Source organism: Hyperolius riggenbachi, chromosome 10 (assembly GCF_040937935.1).
Source record: "Hyperolius riggenbachi isolate aHypRig1 chromosome 10, aHypRig1.pri, whole genome shotgun sequence".
NCBI lineage: Eukaryota > Metazoa > Chordata > Amphibia > Anura > Hyperoliidae > Hyperolius > Hyperolius riggenbachi.
Window position 1 is genome coordinate 194733429 of NC_090655.1, and position 23007 is coordinate 194756435.

The following is a 23007-nucleotide window of genomic DNA, read 5'->3' on the forward strand; positions in this document are numbered from 1 at the left end:
AAGATACCTCTCTTACTGTGTGGTGGTACGTTTTCTCTTGCCTTATTATCTCCAGCATGATCTTATTGAATTGAGGCCATTTTAGTGGGGACGTGGCTGGCAGGGCCGGTTCTCTCATGAAGCAAGGTGAAATATTTGCATCAGGCGCAGAGATTTCAGGGGCAGCATTTTTGTACTGTGTGTACCTTCCAGAGGAGGAATGGAGTGGCTGAGGGTGAGCAGTTTTTGTGACAGACTCACAGCCAGCCAGTGTGCTATTGTGTTGAGCTGCAGCATGTCATGTGAGAACATTAAATGAAGCAGAGTAAATTGTCAGGTGCTGTGCGATTATTCCAAATCAGGGGGTGGGGGCGCATCCTCACAAGTTTGCTTCTGGCAGCAAAAAGTTTAGAACCGTCCCTGATGTGGGGGAGGCAGTGTCACCAGGCCAATTCCCAAAATATTTCATGCTGAAATTGATCGGGAATCAGCCTGCACGGTATGGTATAATCAGATTCGACCAGAGAGAGATCTGTCTCTTTGTTGAATGTGCCCATACATCGCTAGATGTATGGCCACCTTTAGACGATACTGAAAGAGTAGGGGCAAAGAGCAGAAGACGGTAATCAGTTTATTGCAGGACTGTGTTGTTTCTGCAATCCCAAAAAAACACAAACATTAAAAGTTCACAGTTATGAGGACTCACAGCAAATGGAATGCGTGATAGAACTAAGGAAACAAGTATGTTTGTGCATATTTAATGAGTGCTGTAAATTCCACTAATATCTGTACTATTTTTAATATTCCTAAGCTTTGTTAGTAATGAAATGCCGTTTGTTACATACTTTTAATCATTAAGATTGTTATATGCAAATTAGAGGCGTTGGGAGTCGGTGGTTGGGGTTGGAAGATTTTTGTACCGACGCTACAGCCTTGGTTGCTATGTAGGAGGGCAGAGGGCTGACAGAGCGGCACGAGAGTGATGTCACACGGCGGGTGGGGTGAGTGTAGCAAGCAATGCCCTCGGAGACGGTGCTCAGCGGAATCGATCCACCAGCCTGATTGGAGGTCGTTTTTGGCCGACTCGGCCGAGCTTCATCTAGAGTGTGTACAAGGCTTAAAGGGGCTCCTAACAATGCCCAGCCTCTTAACTGGGACTTCTTCCAGCCCCCTAAAGTCCTCCTTCTCTCTCGCCATGAATCAGTGCTCTGTCGTTCATAAGACGGGCGGCTCAAGTGTTGCCCAGTCACTGCACATGGGTGGCGCTTGCCGCACGCCTTCTCTGTTGCGCTCCCACGAACAGGAGCATTCTGCCCATGCGAAGGTAGCAATTTTTCCTTACTGTGCGAGCGCAGAGCGCTCCTATAGTGCGTTGGAGGAGGCGCATGGCACGAGGCCACGCATGAGGTGATCGGGAGCAAACACAGGGGGGGAACCAAGCAGCACAGGATGATTTTGAGGGACCAGAAAGACTTCAGGGGCTGGAAGAGGCCCCAGGTAAGTAACTGGCCAATTTCATTTTCAGTTAAAGAGGAGCTGTCAGCCATACTATCTCTGAAAAAAAAACCACATATATAGATAAATACTTGCTCTGCTTACATAACATATGTATTGCGCTGTCCATGTTTTGATTTTAGTGATTTTTCTACAGTAAAAAAAGAGAAAATCATCCTTAGCATTTCCCATTTTAACTGTGGCTATTTTGAAGCCAATTCGGATGTCATTTCCTCCCTTGGTCTCCTCTGCCTGATTTGCCCGCCCTTCACTATAGAAACTGCATTGTCTCAAAATGAGAAATATTGGCCAATCAGAGAGGAACAGAGGTGTTGGTGGAGAAAACAGGAGGGAAAGAGGCTTCAGCCAATCAGGCTGCATTAGTTAAGTCTGAGGGGAAATACAGAAGCAAAAAAGGATAACCTAGCATGCCCTGCAAGGCTGCAACTTCCTTTTTGTGTACCAAATACGAGTCAGGTAAACTGGGGAATGATCATTTATCAGCAAGAAAAGTAATAGAGATTTCAACTTTTGGATTGCCTAGTTAGCATCCTTTCTACTTATTTACCAGATAATAAACAATTATTTTTTTTATGCCCGTCAGTTACTCTTTAAAATGTCCTTTAGGAGTTGCAGTGCATCCTTATCTATGCAGATAATTACTCATGCATAAATAGAGGTGTCACTGGGCATTATGCACTAGAGTAGGGGTGTCCATTGGGTAGATCACAATCTACCGGTACATCGCGAAGGACTTCATAGTAGAGCCCAACCACACTACATTTTCCATTCTGTATATACAATTGTGCTTCTAAATTTGTACATAGGTAGATCATTTTTACTTGCTTTTTTTTTTTTTTTTTTTTTTTTTTTTTTAACCACTTGAGGACCCACCCTTTACCCCCCCTTAAGGACCAGCGCTGTGCTGAGTGATCTGTGCTGGGTGGGCTCTGCAGCCCCCAGCACAGATCATGTAGCAGGCAGAGAGATCAGATCACCCCCCTTTTTCCCCACTAGGGGGATGATGTGCTGGGGGGGTCCGATCTCTCATGCCTGCATGTGGCTGGCGGGGGGGGGCAGCTCAAAGCCCCCCTCCGCGGCGAAATTCCCCCCTCCCTCTCCTACCTGCTCCCCCCCCCCCCCCCCCGGAGATCAGGGCTGCACAGGACGCTATCCGTCCTGTGCAGCCAGTGACGGGACGTCCCCTGCCACATGGCAGCGATCCCCGGCCGCTGATTGGCCGGGGATCGCCGATCTGCCTTACGGCGCTGCTGCGCAGCAGCGCCGCAGGCTATTCACGGAGCCCCCCGCCGTGAATTGACAGGAAGCAGCCGCTCGCCCGAGCGGCTGCTTCCTGATTAATCAGCCTGCAGCTGGCGACGCAATACTGCGTCGCTGGTCCTGCAGCTGCCACTTTGCCGACGCGCGGTATGAGTGCGCGGTCGGCAAGTGGTTAAAGTAGCTCACAAGCCGAAAAAGTGTGGGCACTTCTGCACTAGAGAATATACCAAAGTATGAATTTTATGGTAGGGAAAATGAAGTAGACTTTTTTTTTTTGAAATAGTGCTGCACTACAAAATGAAATGTGATTGATTTTATATTAACTTTTTAATTTACCATAATTGAATGTAGGTTGAGAACCAGTGCATAGTGAAATGTAAAGAAGAAGAAGAGGAGACATGTTTGAATGTTAAACTGGAGGAAGAACCTATAGATATCAGCACATGTGAGTATCTAATGCTAAGCAGAATGTTGCTGTTAAAATTCTGTAAGCTGAAAGTGTACATTAACTTTGGATTTATTTATTTTTTAAAGTAAAGGATTTGTATGTTTTGCTCTGAATTCAGATTTTATACATGCTTTTACTTTGTGTCTGGGTTTATTATTTTTGGACTTGCATAACGCCAGCATCTTCCATGTTGCTTTACAATTGAGCATACACAGTACAGACAATAACAAGGCATTGGCTTACAGATAAACGTCAGCTGAGCAATGCATCATACATGAAAGTGGAAAACGTAACGCCGTACAAAGTAGTAATCGCACATAAGGGCAAAGAGCCCTTCTCAAATGAGCTTACATTCTAAGGGGTAGAGCAACAGGCAGGGGATAGCCATGTACAAGGAGGCAGTCGGTGGCTATTTAACCTCTTTCAGACGAGCGTAGTTGAAATCTACAACCTGTTTATGTCTAACTAAGCCTGCCAGGGCGTATATTTCAAGTTCCGCACGGACCTAATGCAACCACTGGTCGTGCCTCTCTCCAGCTGTTGCAGCTCACTCGTCCTGCTGTCCAGGGCAGTTTCTAGGCTAAAATGCATCCAGGGCAAGGGTGTAAAAATTGCTGCTCCCCAGTATAGGTTAGTTAGGTAGCTGCCCCCAGTATAGGTTAGATTAGGTAGCTGCCCCCCAGTATAAGTTAGATTAGGTAGGTGCCCCCCAGTATAGGTTAGATAGGTAGCTGCCCCCCAGTATAGGTTAGATAGGTAGCTGCCCCCAGTATAGGTTAGATTAGGTAGCTGCCCCCCAGTATAAGTTAGATTAGGTAGGTGCCCCCCATTATAGGTTAGATAGGTAGTTGCCCCACAGTATAGGTTAATTAGGTAGATGCCCCAGTATAGGTTAGATAGGTAGCTGCCTCCCAGTATAAGTTAGATAAGGTAGGAGCTCCCCAGTATGAATTAGATAGGTAGCCACCCCCCAGTATAGGTTAGATAGGTAGCTGCCCCCCAGTATAGGTTAGATAGGTCGCTGCCCCCCAGTATAGGTTAGATAGGTCGCTGCCCCCCAGTATAGGTTAGATAGGTAGCTGTCCCCCAGTATAGGTTAGGTAGGTAGGTGCCCCCCAGTATAGGTTAGATAGGTAGGTAGGTACCCCCCCATAACGGAGGCGGGAGCCGCAGCCTCGGGAAGGGCAGCCCAACCTCTCCCTCCCTTCCTCTCCCCGGGCCGCCCTCCGTGCTCCCCCCTGCGATGCAGAGTAATGCGCAGGGAAGTGCTGTAAATAGGAACTCACCTGCCAGCGTTCCATTCGCCGCTGGTCTTCTCTGCATAGACGCTGATAAACACGCTGCTTCCTGCTAAACAGGAAGCAGCGTGTGTATCAGCGTCTATGCAGAGAAGACCAGCGGCGAGTGAGCGGCTATTGGAATGCAGGCAGGTGAGTTCCTATTTACAGCGCTTCCCAGCACGTTACTCTGCATCGGAGGGGGGAGCACGGAGGGTGGCCTGGGGAAAGGGAGGGAGAGGTCGGCTGCCCTCCCTGCGGCTGCAGCTCCCCCTCCATTACAACGCCCCCTCCCAATAGCGCTCAGGGCCTAGAAATGGGCCTGCTGCTGTCGATATGCCAGCAGAACTCTTTTAGACTGTCAAGAGCCGATTTCATCAAGCACATTGGCTATATGCATAGCGCCACAACTAGCTCAGTGACGTCCCAGCTGGGCAGGAAGTGCGTCACTGGGATTCCTGTCGGTCCACGCATGCACGCCATGATGCACCGTGTTCCGATGTTTACACGACGTGTGTCACCCTTAAACTTTCATTATCCCAAGCACCGAGCGTCAAGTGCGGTGCTTGCGGTACTGCGCTGTTGCCCTTGCATCAGCACAAATACTTCCAGCCCACCGCGAGGGACTACAATAAGTGTAATAGTCTCCTTAGACTTGCATAGCTTTTGTGGACCCTTTCGGGAAAGTAGAGTGATGCAACGCAGGTTTACCCTGCAAGTGTAAAAGCGGCCTCAAGGGGAAAAAAATCAGTCACTCCACCCATATATTCTGGCCTCTGTGTTGGGGTGGAGGAAAGGTACAGAGGTAAAAAATGAATGCCTACCCTTTGTAAACTTTATATTTATCTAGTTACTGTGCATTTGTGGTGCACTGGGTGCTACTAACAAGAAATGGAATTGTTGGCTATAAGGAACGAAATAATAATTGTTTAGTTTTGAGGCATTAAAACAAGTTTGTTGCTGTGCGTGGTCTCTCCAATTTTTTTTTCTTCAGTGCCAATATTCATTGTTTTATTGGAAGTTGTATTTGACATTTTTATATTACATTCTAATATTTTGTATTCTTTTTCTTTCTTTTTTTCTGTTTACAAAGATGGATCAAGCAACAGAAATACACCAGAAAGATGCCCTAGTCCTCTTTATTCCCAGGATTCTGCACAGGAAGAAATCAATCCTTATGCACATGTTAAGGTATCAGTAGTAGCAGATCAGTGCCTGATTATACTTGTTTACTTGTTGGGTTCCCTTTGAGGGCCGGTTCACATGGGCTTCTGCCAGTGTCAGTCATAAGCTTTTCTGCAAGCGTGAGATAATTTGTATGTGTAGTACAGCTAAGAAATAGAACATTAGTAGCACAGATATGAGTCTCATATTGTTCCCAGTACAGGAAGAGTTAAGAAACCTCAATTGTTATCAATGCAAAAGAGCTACTCTGAGCTCTCTGACCCAATTGGGTCGGCTACAGTGCTGTTTTCTGAAGCACTTATCTCAACTTGAAAATTCGCAATCCAGCGCAGGAGACTTGGGCGCAGCCGACGCCACCATATGCCTTAATAGGAATTACGGCTATAGTGGCGCACAGTGAGTAACTTCAGCGGCGTCAGAAGACAGAGCTAAAGTTACTTTTAAAACACTGTAATTTGGCCTCCAGCAAATAGCTGGAAGCCGGATTACATCATTCTCCACCACCCATGTCGACCTAGATGGGGAATAGTAATTAACGTCGCTGGGAACTTGTGCAGCAGCAGGATAAGCCATACCGGCTGTACCTGTGCCCAAGTCTACTGGCGGCAAATCCTCTTGTACTTATTTCAACCTGTCTCTTGCTGTTTCTTGTTTGTTTAAGGTTTTTCCTGCAGGAAAGTTCAAAGGATTATTAGCCCTGTTCTGTATCATAGTTTAAAATGCTGAGTGTAGTTTGTAAATTGCAAATATTAGAGAATGATGAAATGTTATAATAAAAGCTATATGAAAATAAAAATATGAGACTCTTTTCTTTGTGACTAATGTTTTATTAATCATCTGTGCTACATATAAAATTATATCAAACGTTTTTGTTCACTTTAAGGGACACATACACTATTCAATATTTTTGTCCAATTTGACATTAGATTCTCCAAAGACATTTAATTGGGCAGAAATTGTGGTTCAGAAGTTACTAGAAAAGAGATCATTCCTGTGCCCCTGGAAGAGGTATTCCAGAAGTGTTTCTTCCAGGTGAAGAAAAGCAGCAGAGACCTCAGATTTATTTTGAACCTGGAATCACTCAACCCTTACCTACAGTACAAAAAAATCAGAATGTAGAATAAATTGCCTGTGCAGGCACTGCTGCAAAGAGGAGAGTTCTTTATAACAGATTATCACTTCCTGTCTTATCCAAGAGATCAACCGTGATCCTGGACAGGCCGGGACATCAGAGTGGAGTCGGATATATCTCCACATGCTGAAATTAGTTGGTTGCCCATATTAGCAACCTCGGTTTGTGAGTATTCTTATTCACAACCAGGGCGTATTCATTGACTTACAATATTACACTATTTGGGCTCTTTTTTTTTTATCCCTCCGTGTGCGTTTCAAAGGTGGTCCACAGCTTATATCCCAAGCGGTTCCACAGCATCGCCTTGGTAAAAAGTTTGACTGAGCTTGGGGTGGGAGAAATTAGCTAGGGGCAGTAGTCCCGAGCTCAGCTCGGGACAGCAAATTACCTGGTTTCCTGTTGTTTTCTGAGTCCCGCGCATGATTGGCGTTGTGCAGCGGGACTCCAGCATGTCTCCCCTGCTCTCCCCGGGTGCCTGTAATAGTCTCCGGCCGCCGGGATCCCTCTTCTTCTTCCAGGGACCCGGCGGCCAATCAGATGAGCGTGATGTCATGGGGAGGTGCAGGAAATTTAAAAATGTCAGTGCTGATTGGCCATAATTCTGCATTGTATTGGATACAAATGTGTCAAATACATTTGTATCCAATGCATTGTAGCCATTTGGTTCCCTGTTGTTTCTGAGCAAGTGCTGCGATCTGTGATCTGCTTTTTTTGATTGATTACCTGTGTACTGATTTTTGCATGGATTTTGACTAATCTCTTTGCCTGCTGCCTGTACCGACCTCTGCCTGGATTACGACTATACTTTTTGCCTGCTGCCTGTACCGAACACGGCTTGGATTACTACTATTCTGTTTGCCTGCTGCATGTACCGACCTCTGCCTGGATTACGGCTATTCTCTTTGCCTGCCGCCTCTGCCTGTATTTGATTACTCTCTGCCTGTCACCTGCCCGTCACCTACTATGGGGTCAACCTCAAGGCGTCTCAAACTGGAAGCACTGATAGAGTTCCAGGACAGAGATCCTGATCTGCAGTCGCTGGTGGACTCGAGGGGACAGTGATGCACCTGGGGATCTGTCATCTGACTCGGGTAGCGAGAGTGACGGTGACTCCATCACCACCAACACTGAAGTCAGTGATGTACGGGTTTGGTGCCCAATCAACACTACTCAGGCTTCGCCACCGCCCCCATGTTTCCCTTTTACTGGGGAGCCCGGCCTGAAAATCGACTGCAAGCATAACCCCCTGGCGTACTTGCAGCTCTTTTTCAGTGACACTGTCATTGAGAAAATCTTGGTGGAAACAAACTGCTACGCCACGCAAGAACTGGCTGCTCCACAGGGGCCCTTTTCAAGGAGCAGGACGTGAGAGCTGGTCACCAAGGAGGACGTATGGCTTTTCCTCGGACTAATAATTCTGCAGGGGTGGTGGGGAAGCCCCTGCAGAAATGGTATTGGTCTACTAACAAGATCATTGCTACCCACTTCTTTTGGCGTGGTAATGTCTGAATACTGTTTTGGACTGATCATGAAATATCTGCACTTTTCAGACAACACCACCTTTGACGAGTCCATCCACCCTGCGCCAAAGCTGAAAAAAATTTGGGAGGTTTATCAGCTGGTGGTGGAAAACTTCCAAAACACTTATGTACCCCAGAGGGACATAAGTGTTGATGAAAGCCTGATGGCCTACAAGGGGAGACTATTCTGGATACAGTACATAGCATCCAAGAGGGCCCGCTTTGGAATGAAATCCTATATGCTATGGGAGTTAGCGATGGGCTATATATGAAAAAGCATTCTGTATACAGGAAAAGGGACAAAATGTAACCCCGCTTTCAACAACTAAGGACTGGCGATATCATCTGTGCTGTCTTTGTTGGAGCCTTTGCTGAACAAGAGATACTGTGTGACCACAGATAACTTTTATAGTTCCCCTGAACTTTTTGAAATATTGATCAAGAACAAAACTGATGCCTACGGCACTGTTTGGCCTAATCGGCGAGAAATGACAACCAGCTTCGCCAAATAAAAACTACAAACTGGGGACGTTGTTGCATGGCAGAAGGAAAAAATGTTGGCTCTCTGCTGGTGGGATGAGAAAGACGTGTGTGTCCTCAGCATGGTCCATGACACATCAACTGTCACCACCAGGACATGCGGAGGTAAAGTCATCGACAAGCCTCAAGTCATCCTGGACTATAACAACATGATGGGTGGGATGGACAGAGACGAAAAAGCAATGACGTTCTACCCCGCAGTCCGCAAGCAACAACAAACAATTATTAAAAAAAATGTTTTGACATCTGCTGGAACTGTCTCTTTGGAATGCGTACATCCTGTACAAACAGCGCAGTGACAGGCCAGGAACGCATGCAGACTTTACCTGGAAGGTTTGCGAATGCATATGCATGAGGTATCAGACCTCATCAGCAGACGTCAGAGTTGGGCACTGTGCATCCTACATAGTCAATCTCGAGCCCCTCACTGCCTGTCACCTTATGGAGTATATACCTCCCACTCCAAAAAAAACTGCACCAACCAGGATGTACGTTGTATGCTGCAGCAAGACTGATAGCAAAGGCAAGAAAGTCCGTAAAGAATCCCGATACTACTGCCTGGATTATAATGTCGCCCTCTGTGCCATTCCCTGTTTTAAAGTATACCAAACGAGGGAGGTGTACTAGGTATATACTGTACTGCATATACATACTGTATATATAATCTGCTGCCTTATTTGTACAGTTTTGCTATTTTTTTAGTTTATTGATAAAATTTAATTATTTCAAAAAATGTGTCTTCCAGTCTTTTATTTATATGCTGAATGTCTATCAGGCTTTATTGATATATTTTGGTGAGTTATGACTTAAGAATCGGAGGTCTAAAATTCTTAAAAAAAATGTACCACTTTTGACTCAAAATTCCAGACAGAAATGCACCGCCAGGGAGGTTAAACCTCCTACACAAATGTTATAGACTGTTTCAACCTATATATGAAAATGATGATCATTGGCACCTGTCTGATATAACTGGTTAATCATACTCCTGATTATAATCCTACAAAATTACCAGCTTTGTATGAGTGCTACAAGGTTTTTCTGTTGGTTCACTAAGTTGTTTTTTTTTTTTTTTTGTAAATTGATTTAAATATATAATTAAAATTTGTACATGTGAAAATATTCTTACATTAGAATACTTTTTTTGTAACATTTTCCTAAAGATTTACACAGTACTGTACATATTCACATTATATATTGTTACTATTTCTTCTTACCCCTGACAGATGCAACCATTGCCCACACCATAACAACTGCTGCCATCACATTACTCCCTTCACCTCATAACAAGTGCAGCCATCCTTTGTCTCCCTTTCCCCTCATAATAACTACAGTCACCACTGTCCTTTGTTCCATTCCTACCAAGCACTTGTTCCCTTTTTCTCCATCACCACCTATGGGAAGTGCTGTAATTATGTCCCACCCAGCTAATAAGCACTATCATGTTTTCACCGCTTCCTCAAACCAGGGCTGATGTCATTCCTCCCTGCCCCCAAAATAAAAACAAAATGCTGCCATCAGAGGTCTTTACTTCGTGCTTTCCCTCCCCTGAAACAATTTGAGCCATCCATCAGAGTCCTGGAGCCCTTCCACCTACTTTTTGAATCATATGCATCCCCACCAACCCAAGTTTTTCAATGAGGAACTCGTGAGTCAAGATTTTCTGGTCCTTTTCTTAGTCCCAGGTCCATACTACCAGACTTTAAAAAAAAAAAAAAAACTGTTTGCTACTGTATGACTTCTGTTTGTAAAAAGAAGTAGCTTGCTTTTTGTGAGTGTAACTGTAAAGCACACTCATAACGTCACTGTTCTTCATTACAAATCAACCAGTATACTTTTTTAGCTGAATGTTTTTTCAACTGCTTATTCTATTTTGGTTAGGAGGAAGACTTAAATATAGTGGTTGTGGAATCTCACCCAGTGCTCCAGGTGCAAAATGATTCTGTTAAAAATAAAGAGAAGGGAAACCCAGCAGAAATCAATACAGGTGAGTAAAAACCATTGAATACATAAAGGATCTGCTGTTCTCCTAATTCAGTTACTCTCCCACTTCCACTGACATTTTGATATATAATGATACAATTAGGTTAATAGTTGAATGGCCCCTCCAGGTTGAAAGGGCCCCTACTCTAGCCACAAGAGTCAAGTCAGCAAGCAAAGAAACAAAACATGTTTCATGATCTCAAACTGGAAATTCATGCTGAGGCCGGTCTGGTTCAGCCATTCTAGGGAACACCTGCATGCGCATAAAGCAACAAAATGCACTATTTACACCATTTCATAAATGGGCTGCACTGGCACAGGAACAGGAGAGCTACAGCATGCAGCCAGACCACAAAGGCTGCTGAAATATGCACACAAGAATAGGAAGCTAAGCTTATCCTATTGAGGGCTCAGAATCCAAGTGGAAAAGGAGCTGCTGAGAGGATTGGGCAAATTACAAACAAACTCAAAACAATCTGAAACTCTAGTAATGATAAAAAACATCTTGCATAAAATTTGCACGGGTGGATTAAAGAAAATCTGTAAGGGGAAAAAAGGGCCCCTGGAGGAGTACTTACCTTGGAAAGGGGAAGCCTCTGGATCCTAACAAGGCTTCTCCCTTCCTCCTCCCTTGCTTTGCTAGGACCCCCCCCCCCCCCCCCAATCACGGCGAGGTAAATATTTACCTACCGCAATCCTACACAGGCACACTAGCTGCTCTTTATTCGGGTTAAGGCGGAAATAGCCAAACCCAATCGATCCACTCTACTGCGCAGGCACGAGTCCTTTTGCGCCTGCGCAGTAGAGTGAACACGATCGGGCTTGGCTATTTACGCCTAGCCCAAACGAAGAGCCACTACTGCACCTGCGCTGGATTTCAGCGAGGTAAATATATCAAGCCTTGTCAAGCTCGGGGGAGCTAGCGCTGTGTTCCCTGAAGCTACAGGAGAGAGGGAAGCCTTATTAGGACCCTGATGCTTCCCCCCTCCCGAGGTAAGTATACCCCAGAAGGTTTTTGTTTTTTTATATTACAGAGTCTCTTTAAAGCAGTAGGATCAGCCATACTATGCCAGGGAAAAAAAACACATATATAAGTAGATAAATACTTGATCTACTTGCATAACACATGTATTATACTGTCCACATTTTGATTTCAGTGAATGTTATATAGTAAATGACGAGAATTCTGTTCCTGGTGGGGGCCATGTCTTTTGCCCACAGTTAAGGCTAACTCGTGATGTCATTTCTGCCCTTTACTTTTTTTCTTGTCTCCTCCAATCGCTGAGTCACCTCAGCCTTGCTTGTAAACACAAGTGAGTAGGGGATTAGATTTCAGATAAGCAGCTGGCAGGGAAATAAAGGGAAGAGGAGGAATAGATTATAGATAAAAACAACCCCCAGCATGCAATTCTTTGGCACGACTACTAAAGGTCCAGTGTTCCTTAAGTATGTGATAACTCCAAATCATAACAGCAGAAAAAGTTTTGAAAGTTTTTAATGCAGGATGAGCATCTTTATCACTTAATACACTCAGACCAGTTGCTGTTGAAATTTGATTTTTATGGTGACGATACTGCTTTAAATTCATTTTTGTCTTCAGAAATCTATACACCACACCCCATAATGACAACCTGAGAAAAAGTTTACTTGAGGTTTTAGACCCTAAAATCAGGAAAGAATCATACCGCCAAGGGAGTTAAACAAATGAGATGGCACATTTGACACTTCCTGGTGGATTGTTTTTTGTAGTAAATATCCAACAACAATCTCTGCCTAGTGACCAAAAAGATACTGTGGTAATCATTTTGCAGATACTGGCATGCCTCGAACAATAACAGCATTCAAGATGAGAAATATTAATGTCCAAGAGCTGATCCGAGCTGTAGAGGAACACCCAGAGCTATATGACAGTTCCTTAGCCTCCTACAGTGACTGCTATAAGAAGAAAGAGGCATGGGTGGATGTAACTCGACGAGTGACCCCACATTGGCAGTCTATGTCAAAGAAGGAGAGGGAGCTGCAAGGTATTTAATGTGTGGTAAAACCAATATCTATTGTTCTGTAATTGCCCTTAAAGTGGAATATAACCCTGCATTTCAACTTTGCTCTAAAACATTATTTACAGTATATTATATGCAACCAGCATTTTTTTTTTACTAGACCAGCATTGGAAGGGTTACACAGGGCTTTAAAGTTCCTGGAGATTTCTGCAGACGCATCCGAAGCTGAAATAGATACATTTTGTTTACATAAATGTATCTAAGTGTTGAATGTGACTCACTCTCTCTCACTGAGAAGGAGCTTGGAGGACAGCCAAAGAGTGTGTAACATTTATCAATAGATACATCTAACTAAATAGAATGTAAAAATCTGAACTTCTGCATATCTCTCCACGGAACTTGAAACCTCTGTGTTTAACCCTTCCAATGCTGGTCTAGTAAAAAAAAAATGCTTTTTGCATATAATATGCTGTAAATAATGTTTTAGAGCAAAGTTGAAATGCAGGGTTATATTCCGCTTTAAAGGGAGCCTGAAATGATCAGATGACGTGCCCTGATAGTAGTATGTTATACCTATAGTTCCCTTTGGTCATTTATATACTGTATTCTAATTTTTTAACAGTAGGTGGCAACCTGTTGACATAGCATAGCCAATGCCTTGAATATATAGCTACAAATGTGTTGACTAATTATTATTATTATTATTATTATTATTAATTTATAAAGTGCCAACATATTCCATGGCGCTGTACAAAGTAAGAAACAAACATGGGTACATAATACAGACAATGGTGTACACTAATATACAAGATACATAACTAGTGACAAAATACAAAAAATGATACAGCATACAGAATACAAAATACAGAAGTGGCAATGACAGTGATAAAAGTAACATGATGAATAAAATGTATAATGATTTCCAAGACACAAAAGGGGGAGAGAGCCCTGCCCTTGTAGCTTACATTTGTGATTAATGTTTACTCATAAGCTGGGCTACCTCCTGTGGCCTTTCTTCCTTCCCTGTGGGGAGTTCTGGTTGTGGAGCCACCATCCTATCACATGAGCTTGGCTCTGTACGGACTTGAAGGGAGAGGATGGGGATGTTAACGTTATGCCCTTCACCCCAATAGACCACGAGTAGTGGGGAGGTGGCAATGACGCTGCCTCCCCACAGGTATCTCAGATTCCCATCTGGTCAGCTGCAGCAGAGTGTGGCATGACCATGATGATGAAGTTCAGCACTGGGGATCTGATTGGCTCGTGGTGCTTGAGTTATGTAGGCGAGCGCCCTCCTCCACTTCCAATACTCCTTGATGGAAGGAGATTCACTGAGTGGTATGTCTTCCGTACATGTGTTCATATATAGTTACGAACGAGATAAACAGAGGAACACCAAAAGCCCCAATAGTGTAGTATGTATTGACAAAGGGGATAATGACAAAGAGTAATAGTTGTTATACTCACAAGCATGGGTCACCAATAGGCAACCACTGTAAAGGCAGGTGGGGAGATTATCCTCAGGCAATCAAAAAAGGAGTTACAGCATCTAGCAAAACAAACACTCGGCACCTCTGTGAGGTGCTAGATGCTGTAACTCCTTTTTCTATTGCCTGAGGAAGCGGGCACTGACCCGTGAAACGCGTTGCTTTGTTTTATCTGGAGTTCGTTAATAAATAGACTGAATGTACAGTCGTGTTGTGTCTGCTTGGAGGAGGTAAGTCCACCACTGCCTCCTCTAATTACCAAATTTTTGGCTTTTAAACTCCTTTAAAACCCCTTTTATCCTTTTGCGCCTCTGTTCTCTCCTATATAATATATAGTTACGAGTTTCCCATCAGAACTGCAAAGCTGGAACAGAGGGGATTGATCGCCATGTGATGTGTACATTTTCCATGAGGTATTGATATATAAGAATTTAAAGAGAACCAGAGGCGGCCTTTTTCAAATCTTAATAGGACACAGGGGCATGTTGCATGTCCTGTGCACAATGACATGCCTCTGTGCCACTGTGCTGGGTCGCGGCTTAGCTTCCAATTGGAGGAAGCTAGCGGAGGAGGGGAGCGACGGGGGGTATAGTTTGTACATGACAATTTTGTTTGTATTTATGAAACGTAACGCAAGTCATTTGCAAGTAGGCGACTCTCTATATCACTATAATATAAATGCGTCAGTGCATAAATAATAATCCAGCTTTATGTGAGCAACAAAGATTTCCTACAGTCCATCAACACTGAATATGCTAATCATTCCTCTATTTCCTTGAACAAAACACACATCCAGAACCGCTGATGTACAGCATGCCTACAACCAATTACAATCATTTTCCAGAGCCAAACTAATCTAAAATGCATACAGCTGTTTCTGACTTGTTGGTTCAAATTAGTGCGAGGATTAATATGACTTTGAGGTGGGACTTGAAAAATCAAGTGTTATAGAGTACCCAGAAAGTTCATCATACTACAGGACCACTAAGAATTTGTAAGGGGCTAAAAAGAACCTGAAAGCCCCCTTACTAAAAGCAATGCTAAATATAAATGTATCTTCATAAAACAGAAGGAATTATTGCTCAACATGAACAGTATACTCTATAAGGGCTCAAACCCACTAGCAGCCTTTTTTAAGCGCTGGTGATTTGAAAAAGCATTTGCTAATGCAATGCTATGAGGTTTTTTTTTTATAAAATCACATCGCTCAAGTGGGATCATACCCACAGCATTACATTAGCAAGAGCTTTTCAAATCACAAAGCACTCAGAAAAGCGTTCCGAGTGCGTTCCAGGCCTGACACATTTATGTCTGACTTTGAGGGACATCAGTGGATAATTTTACTTGTTCAGTAGTGATTTTTCTCTTGCTCACAAAGATAAATACTGAAATTGCAAATACATTCTGTTTTAAGAATAAAAAAATATATTTAGCATACCTTTTTAGTAAAGAGTCTTATTTTACTTTTGGCGTAGTATGGATACAGAGGCTCCAAAAGGATAAAAGTATCTAAAAAGTTTAAAACATAAGGAGGCAGTGGTGGACTTACCTCCTCCAAGCAGACACAAAAATTGCCAATGTGTTTGTCAAATATGAGTTTATTTACATACTGGGGACAATGCAACGTGTTTCCCAGGTTTGATCCTGCTTCGTCAGGCAATAACAACGGAGCAATAGCATATGTGATCAGTAGAAGAGCCAGGCACCTCAGAGTTGCATTGTACCCCGGAGTACAGTATGTAAATAAACCTGTTGTATTTGACAAACACATTGGCAATTTTTGTGTCTGCTTGGAGGAGGTAAGTCCACCACTGCCTCCTCATGTTTTAAACTTTTTAGATAATTTTAACCTTTTTACGCCTTTGTATCCATACTACCCTATATCAAGTCTCCACCTGGTGGAGGGGTGTTACGCCCTTTTTTCCCTCATCTACGGAGTGTGACTTCTTAATCCTGAGTGGGGTCAGGTCTAATCTCCCCACCTGTCTATACAGTGGTTGCCTTTGAGGCAAACCTGCTTTTTGAGTATAACTTATTACTCTATCATACTTCATTTCAACTACCAATACATACTACACTGTATTTGACCCTTGGTGTCCCTACTCTGTATTTTATTTTTCTTTTGGTCCCATACAAAATCTAAGTGGTTCTGAACTCTGAATGAAGTCTGTACTTTGTGTCACTAGGCAGTAGAAGAAGTTTGGTCTTGTATGTATTGGTGGAATTTTTTATTTTCTCGCTTTTTCTTTTTTTTTCTTTTAAGAACGACAGCTGAAGATTCGGTGGAAGAGTCTCCGTGACCGGTTCAAGAGGGATCTTAATGCCCTGGGAAGCCAGAGAAGTGGATCTGCTGGTAAAAAAGTGAAAATTCACCGGTTCTTTGAAAAACTACAGTTCCTCAAGGTCACAATGCAAACTCGAAAGTGAGTACAGTTTTACAAGTGTTTTGACAGATTTTATACCATGACCAAGGGTGTAGGGATCAGGGGGCTTTCCCAGGGTCTCCAAGAGGCCCTCGGTGGACCCCCTATCAAGATGACACCCACATACTATGGGCCCCATAGCAGCTGCTCTTGCTGCTATGGGGCCCATAGTATGTGGGTGTCATCTTGATAGGGGGTCCACTGCGGGCCTCTTGGAGACCCGGGGAAAACCCCATGCTGTGCCTAGGGCGCTTGAGTACAAAGGGTGATGGCGAACAGGCAGGGAATGTGCCAAAGATTCCTAGCCATTGGTCTTCCGACAGGTCCCCTGGCCACGCATAATGCCGCTATTTTTATTAACTGTAGATTGCCCAATCCTACTGAGTGCCGGGGATAATGAGGTGGCTTCAGTGCAGCGGTCGCATCACCGCAGCTGACACGCTATATGTCTGCCACGAACAGAATGCCGATCTCCTCCACCCCAGTTCCCGCATGTCAGTGGATGCAGAGATTCCGGTGGAGACACGCAGCTGACGTCATACGTCAGTTTTGAGAGATCTCGCAGCGCTGCTGCTGGTAATAGGAAGTTAGAAACCCCAGGACACGTGGCAGGCACAGAGTGAGATCTCTCCCTCTACCGTCGTGCACGGGATGGGACCAAGGAGAAGAGAAGGAGGGTGGGCCAGTGTGCAACAGTGAGAGACCTGGTAAGCAGGTAACCAGTGTTATGCTAACTACCACCCCACTCCACTCAGCACATCCCTCTTTCCCTATCCAGCATGTCCCTCCCTCAACACTCAGCAGTACCCAGAACGTCCCTCCTTCCGCATCCAGTGCACCACTCCTTCTTCACCCTCCCCACCCCGTGTCTCCCTCCTTTCCCACAAAGCGCGTCCCTCTTTCCCCACCCAGCATGTCCCTCCTTTCCCATGCAGCGCGTTCCTCCTTCCCCACCCAGCAGCATCCAGAGCATCCCTTCTTCCCCACCCAGCAACATCCAGAGCGTCCCTCCTTCCTCCCCTTCCCCATCCAGGGCGTCCGTCCTTCCCCATGCAGCGCGTTACTCCTTCCCCACCCAGCCGCATCCAGCGTGTCCCTCCTTCCACACCTTCCCCACCCAGTGCGTCCCTCCTTCTCCACACAGCGTGTCCCTCCTTCCCCACCCAGCAACATCCAGCACGTCCCTCCTTCCTCACCTTCCCCACCCAGCGCGTCCCTCCTTCTCCACACAGCGCGTCCCTCTTCCCCCACCCAGCAGAATCCAGTGCTTTCCTCACCTTCCCCACCCAGCAGCATCAAGCAAACGGGCTATCTAATACTCGAGGCACCTCTGGCTACCTAAAACTGGTGCAGGGTGTGGGGACAAAAAGGTGCCTAATAATCCATGATTTCTAGCTACGCCCCTGAGCTTGACACACCTATTTCTGACTTTTGTTTTCTGTCAGAACACCTGGAAATGTAAAGGAAGAAAGTGAGGAAAGCCTTCCCATCTCTGTGGAAGAGGCTCCTGCTGAGGAGGAGGCAGAGGTAGAACTTTCCCAGCAAGCCGAGTCTTCAGCCAGTGTCCCTGTCTCCCCTCAGGAGAGGATCTCACGGCCATCTCCACCACAGCGTGGAAAGAAAGTGACAAAGAAAAAAGGCGGTTTTCCTGACCCTCTCTCAACAGAAGTTATGTCCGTCCTGGGGGAGATGAGAGAACAGCTGCGAGAAGCCCGTGAACGTGAGCCACTCCGACCAGAAGACAGCATTTCCAGCTTCTTAGTATCACTAGGTGATGACATGAGGCGCATTCCACCAGATCGACTACCTCATGCCAAATTCAATTTAATGCAAGTGGTTCATCAATCTATATATGGCCCAACCACATTGCCTGCATCGCCATTCCCTACAACATATCCTTGCAACTCATCCTTGTTTCCTTCCAGTTCACTGATCACAGATATACACACTCCAAATGATTCATGCACTCCAACACCACCACCCATACATACGCAGCATTCATAGACATACCCTTCTCACACCAACTGCTAGTTGTGTTTCCAGAACTTACAGGTTTTGACTCAGACCCAACTCTCATCCTCCTCTACGATTTGCTTTGTAAAATTGTAAATAAAACATTTGTTTTAAGTTATTTTTTTCTTTAATCTGTTTACCAAGAAAGGGTGGAAAATAAAAAAAAAATAAAAAGACTTTCTGTGTGTGTTTATGAAGAATTAATTTGAGTTCAACGTAAACTGTAACGAGAGGGATATGGAAGCTGCCATATTTATTTCTTTTAAGCAATACCAGTTGCCTGGCTATCCTGCTGATCCTCTGCCTCTAAATCTTTTAGCTCTAGACCCTGAACAAGCATGCAGCAGATCAGGTGTTTCTGACAATATTGTCAGTTCTGACAGGATTATTTCTGGTGTGATTCAGGCACTACTGCAGCCAAATAGATATGCAGGGCTGCCAGGCAACTGTTATTGTTTACAAGGAAATAAATATGGCAGCCTCCATATCTTTCTTGTTACAGTTACAGTTTAATTATAGTAGACAGAAATATATACAGAGGGAGTCGACCTCTGTGCCCAGTGAGTTTATTTTTCCACCTGTGGAAACCATGCTGGTTGTTTGTAACTTGGTTTCTGTGAGCACCTAATCCCAACCTGATATCTCCACCTAAGAAAGTCTATTTGCATATCAACTTTACACACCCCAAATTATTGTAAAAACAAATGATTCATGATTCCCTCATGCTCCTCCCACAACAGTGTGTAAGTGTGTGCATAGGAACGTTGCAAAGTACAGACATACTAACATAACACTATAAACAAGAAAAACAAAAAAAGGGCAACTGTAAGGTGGAAATGAACTCACCACCAGTGTGAACCTGATGGCAGGTTTGTCAGAGAAAACTCAGTCCTCAGAGGGGAAAAAGTCCTGCAGCCAAAAGAAATCCAGATGAAAAGGTGAAATCCTTCCCACTCAGTGACATTTGTCCCAGGCCTAATTAAAATTCAGCCTTGGATAAACAGCCTTGAGGGTAATGACATCACATGCAGGTCCTTCCTGGTGTGCATAATAGAGCTGCTAATGATATTTCATGCCTGATATCTCAGCACTCATACCTCCTATGTACTCCACATGTTGAGGGTAGGGAGGGGACCCCAGTGCTAAATTGCAGCCCTCCAGCTCCACTGGTTCACAAGATACCCTTATTTATTATTTATTTATTGTATTTATAAAGCGCCAACATATTACGCAGCGCTGATACCCTTGATATATCCTATCTCAGGAATAGATGTGGCGAACGGTTCGCCGGGCGAACATCTCTGGGGGGCTTACTACTTCCGGGTCGCTCTGACCCGGAGTAGTACGCCTGCGCTGCCCGGGGGATCGCGTCCTAGATCGCGCTCCAGTTGCCCGGCACTCTCTGCGCATGAGCGTGATGACGTCATGCACATGCGCAGAAAGTGCCCGGCAACAGGAGCGCGATCTAGGACGCGCTCCGCCGGGCAGCGCAGGTGTACTACTCCGGGTCAGAGCGACCCGGAAGTAGTAAACCCCCCAGGAATTCAGAGATGTTCGCCGGCGAACGGTTCGGGAACCGTTCGCCACATCTCTACTCAGGAACCAGCATGACTGGGGGCTGGAGTGTGAAGAAGGGATGAGTGCTAAGATATCGGGCCTTAAATGTCAGCACCATAATCTAATGCTGTAGAAAATGTGATCAGACACAGCTCCAGCATCATAGCCTAGTGGAGAGCAGAGAAATAGCAGCAGCACAGGATCAGACACAGTCCCGACATAGCAGCATAGTAGAAAGCAAAGAAATGGCAGAAAATAACTGAAAGCCAGTATGTTTCACACTGAAAATTGCGGCAATGGCACTTGCGATTCTCATTCAGAGAACAAGAATTGCTCCCTGAATGAGAATGGCAAATGAAATTGTGGCATAATAACGGGGTTTGCTGCAATTTTCAGTGTGAAACAGGGCCCTAAATAATTTGACTAAGCTTGGGTATCTCTAATAAAAAAAAGGGGCTTGTCTTCAACTAAAAGAATAAAACAAAAATCCTCTAGCTCTGCATACCAGTAGTAAACACGATTCTTCCCATGCTGCATGAGGTGTTTCTACACCACATTGACAGAGTAAGACAATTATTTTCTCTCTTTTGATTATCTCTTCTTCTTCTCCTCGTAACACACTCTTTTCCTTTGTTTTGTAAAAAAAAAAAATCCTCTCCTTACAATTGCTCTTTAACCTTTTCGGGACCGGCCACCTACCCCCCCTTAAGGACCAGGCATTTTGCGCGGGAAGGGGGTGCGCACGTTTGGGGGGGTCAGGCGGCCGGATCCCGTGTGTGGCTGCCTGGCATTGTGTCCCTCCTTGGTGGCCTGGGCCCCCCCTTCTGCCAGCAGCCTTCACTTACCTTCCAGGCTCCAGCGATGAGCCGCACGGGACCCTCTTCTCCGGCCGGCATCTCCGTTCTGTCTGACGAGCAGTTCCGGGTCGCGGCTTGATGACGTCATCAAGCCGGGACCCGGCGCTGACGTCAGATGAAGCGGAGATGCCGGCCAGAGCGGAGGGGGGCGCCGATCGTCGCTGGAACGGCAGGGAGGTGAGTGGATCCTCTTCTTTCCCCCCCTGCCGCCGCAGCTGTCAAACAGATCACTACGATCCGACGGTGATCGTGTGATCAGCAGCCATACGCGATGGCTGCTGATCACTCGGGGGAGATGTCGGCTGTCATATGACAGCTTAATCTCCCCCTCCGGGTGCGCACGATCGCGTCGGGAGCGGAAATTGCGGGCCGGCGTAGATCCTACGCCGCATCAGGCTAGAACAGCCACAAGTGCGGCGTAGGATCTCATGCACATGGTCCCGAAAAGGTTAAAGAGACTAAGGCTCAACACACACCATACAATCTTGATTGTTCAATCTTACCACTTTCATGTAGTATAAGAGCTTATCCAATCAATCATTCAAGGTATTTTCAATCTGTTGGCTCTTATACTACATAGATTTGGTAAATTTGTACAACCAAGATTGTATGGTGTGTGTTGAGCTTAAGAGATAAATAAAACTAAAGATTTTATACTTACCCAGGGCTTCCTCTAGCCCCATAAGCACGGATGCGTCCCTTGCCGTCCTCCTGCGGTCTCCGGTTCAGCCACAATCAGCCTCGGTAACTGGCTCAGTTGTATCAGTCTCTGTCTACTGCGCATGCGCAGTAGCTCCGCGCATGTGCAGGAGACCTAGTCTGGACGCGACAGAGCCTGTTACCAGGGCTGAACGGGAGACCGCAGGAGGACGGCGAGGGACGCATCCGTGCTTATGGGGCTGGAGGAAGCCCTGGGTAAGTAGAAAATCTTTAGTTATATTCATCTCTGAGTCTCTTTAAATCCCTCTAAAAACACTGGTCAATTTAGCTGTGAACATATTTTATAAAACTCAACTTTTAGTAAACTTGCCACTTCTCTCAGTAAATTTAAAGAAAATATGCAATACATATTGAACTCATTTCACTCTATAGATGTGCTTACTTTAGTATTAGCAGTAAGATATGTGTAGCTGTGTAATTTAACAGCTACTGATTTTTGATCGTTAAGTAATCAGTTATTTGAGTAACTGCCCCACTATCAGTTTTTGTAAGCTCAAGAGAACAAGAATGATCCCTGGCCCTTTTCCACTAGCGGCGATTGCGATGCTGAATCGCAAATCGCTAGTGATTTTTAAATCGCTACGGTTTGAAATTTAACATAGGAATCGCGGTGGGTAATTTCCACTACCGCGGTTCGTTTTTTACTCAAGCGCGATCGCGCCGCGGAGCTTTTTTTTTTTTTTTGCCACGATTTTGCTATGCAGTGCATTGTATAGCAAAATCGCAATCGCTGACAAATGTTAGGACTTTGCTGAATCGTAATCGCTAGCATTTAGCGTGAACGCTAGCGATTGCTAGTGGAAAAGAGCCATAGGGATACTTTAGTGACAGCACTTTGCTGATCACTGCTGTATAGTAATAAAAATAGAATACTTTTAGAACATTTTACCTGGAGTAAACATTCAGATGCAGAGTTCTGATATTTTCAATCTGCAAACTTGTTTAGATTCAACGACACAAGGTATTGTTGCCAAAGGATAGGCAATACAGCAAGGCAGCTAGTATTTTCAGGTGGAAGTCCTAATTTTCATCTTTATGGGGTTTTTTTTAAATTCTTTTGTAAAAGGTTTCTTGAGCGTGATACTAAAATATATAATAATTTTTATGTGTAGTA

General features: G+C 44.8%; 2 protein-coding genes across 5 annotated transcripts in view; one reads left to right on the forward strand and one right to left on the reverse strand.

The window, feature by feature from the left end:
• The window catches only part of LOC137534146 (uncharacterized), a 36512-nt gene extending 17577 nt beyond the window's left edge, over positions 1-18935 (forward strand). For 2 of the 3 annotated variants that reach the window (XM_068255527.1, XM_068255526.1), the window contains 6 exons: positions 3106-3199; positions 5573-5670; positions 10735-10840; positions 12648-12860; positions 16587-16746; positions 18192-18935. In XM_068255527.1, the coding sequence (XP_068111628.1) occupies positions 3106-3199; positions 5573-5670; positions 10735-10840; positions 12648-12860; positions 16587-16746; positions 18192-18750 (1230 nt within the window). In that variant the 3' untranslated portion in view covers positions 18751-18935. The remainder of the gene's footprint in view (positions 1-3105; positions 3200-5572; positions 5671-10734; positions 10841-12647; positions 12861-16586; positions 16747-18191) is intronic. The other variant, XM_068255528.1, reaches the window with a different exon arrangement.
• The window catches only part of LOC137534147 (transmembrane protein 17A-like), a 57316-nt gene extending 34999 nt beyond the window's left edge, over positions 1-22317 (reverse strand). The window contains exons 1-2 of one of the 2 annotated variants that reach the window (XM_068255529.1): positions 22276-22317; positions 19606-19668 (exon numbers count right to left, since the gene is read on the reverse strand). The gene's annotated coding sequence lies outside the window, so the exon portion shown is untranslated. The remainder of the gene's footprint in view (positions 1-19605; positions 19669-22275) is intronic. The other variant, XM_068255530.1, reaches the window with a different exon arrangement.
• Positions 22318-23007: the final 690 nt, after the last annotated feature.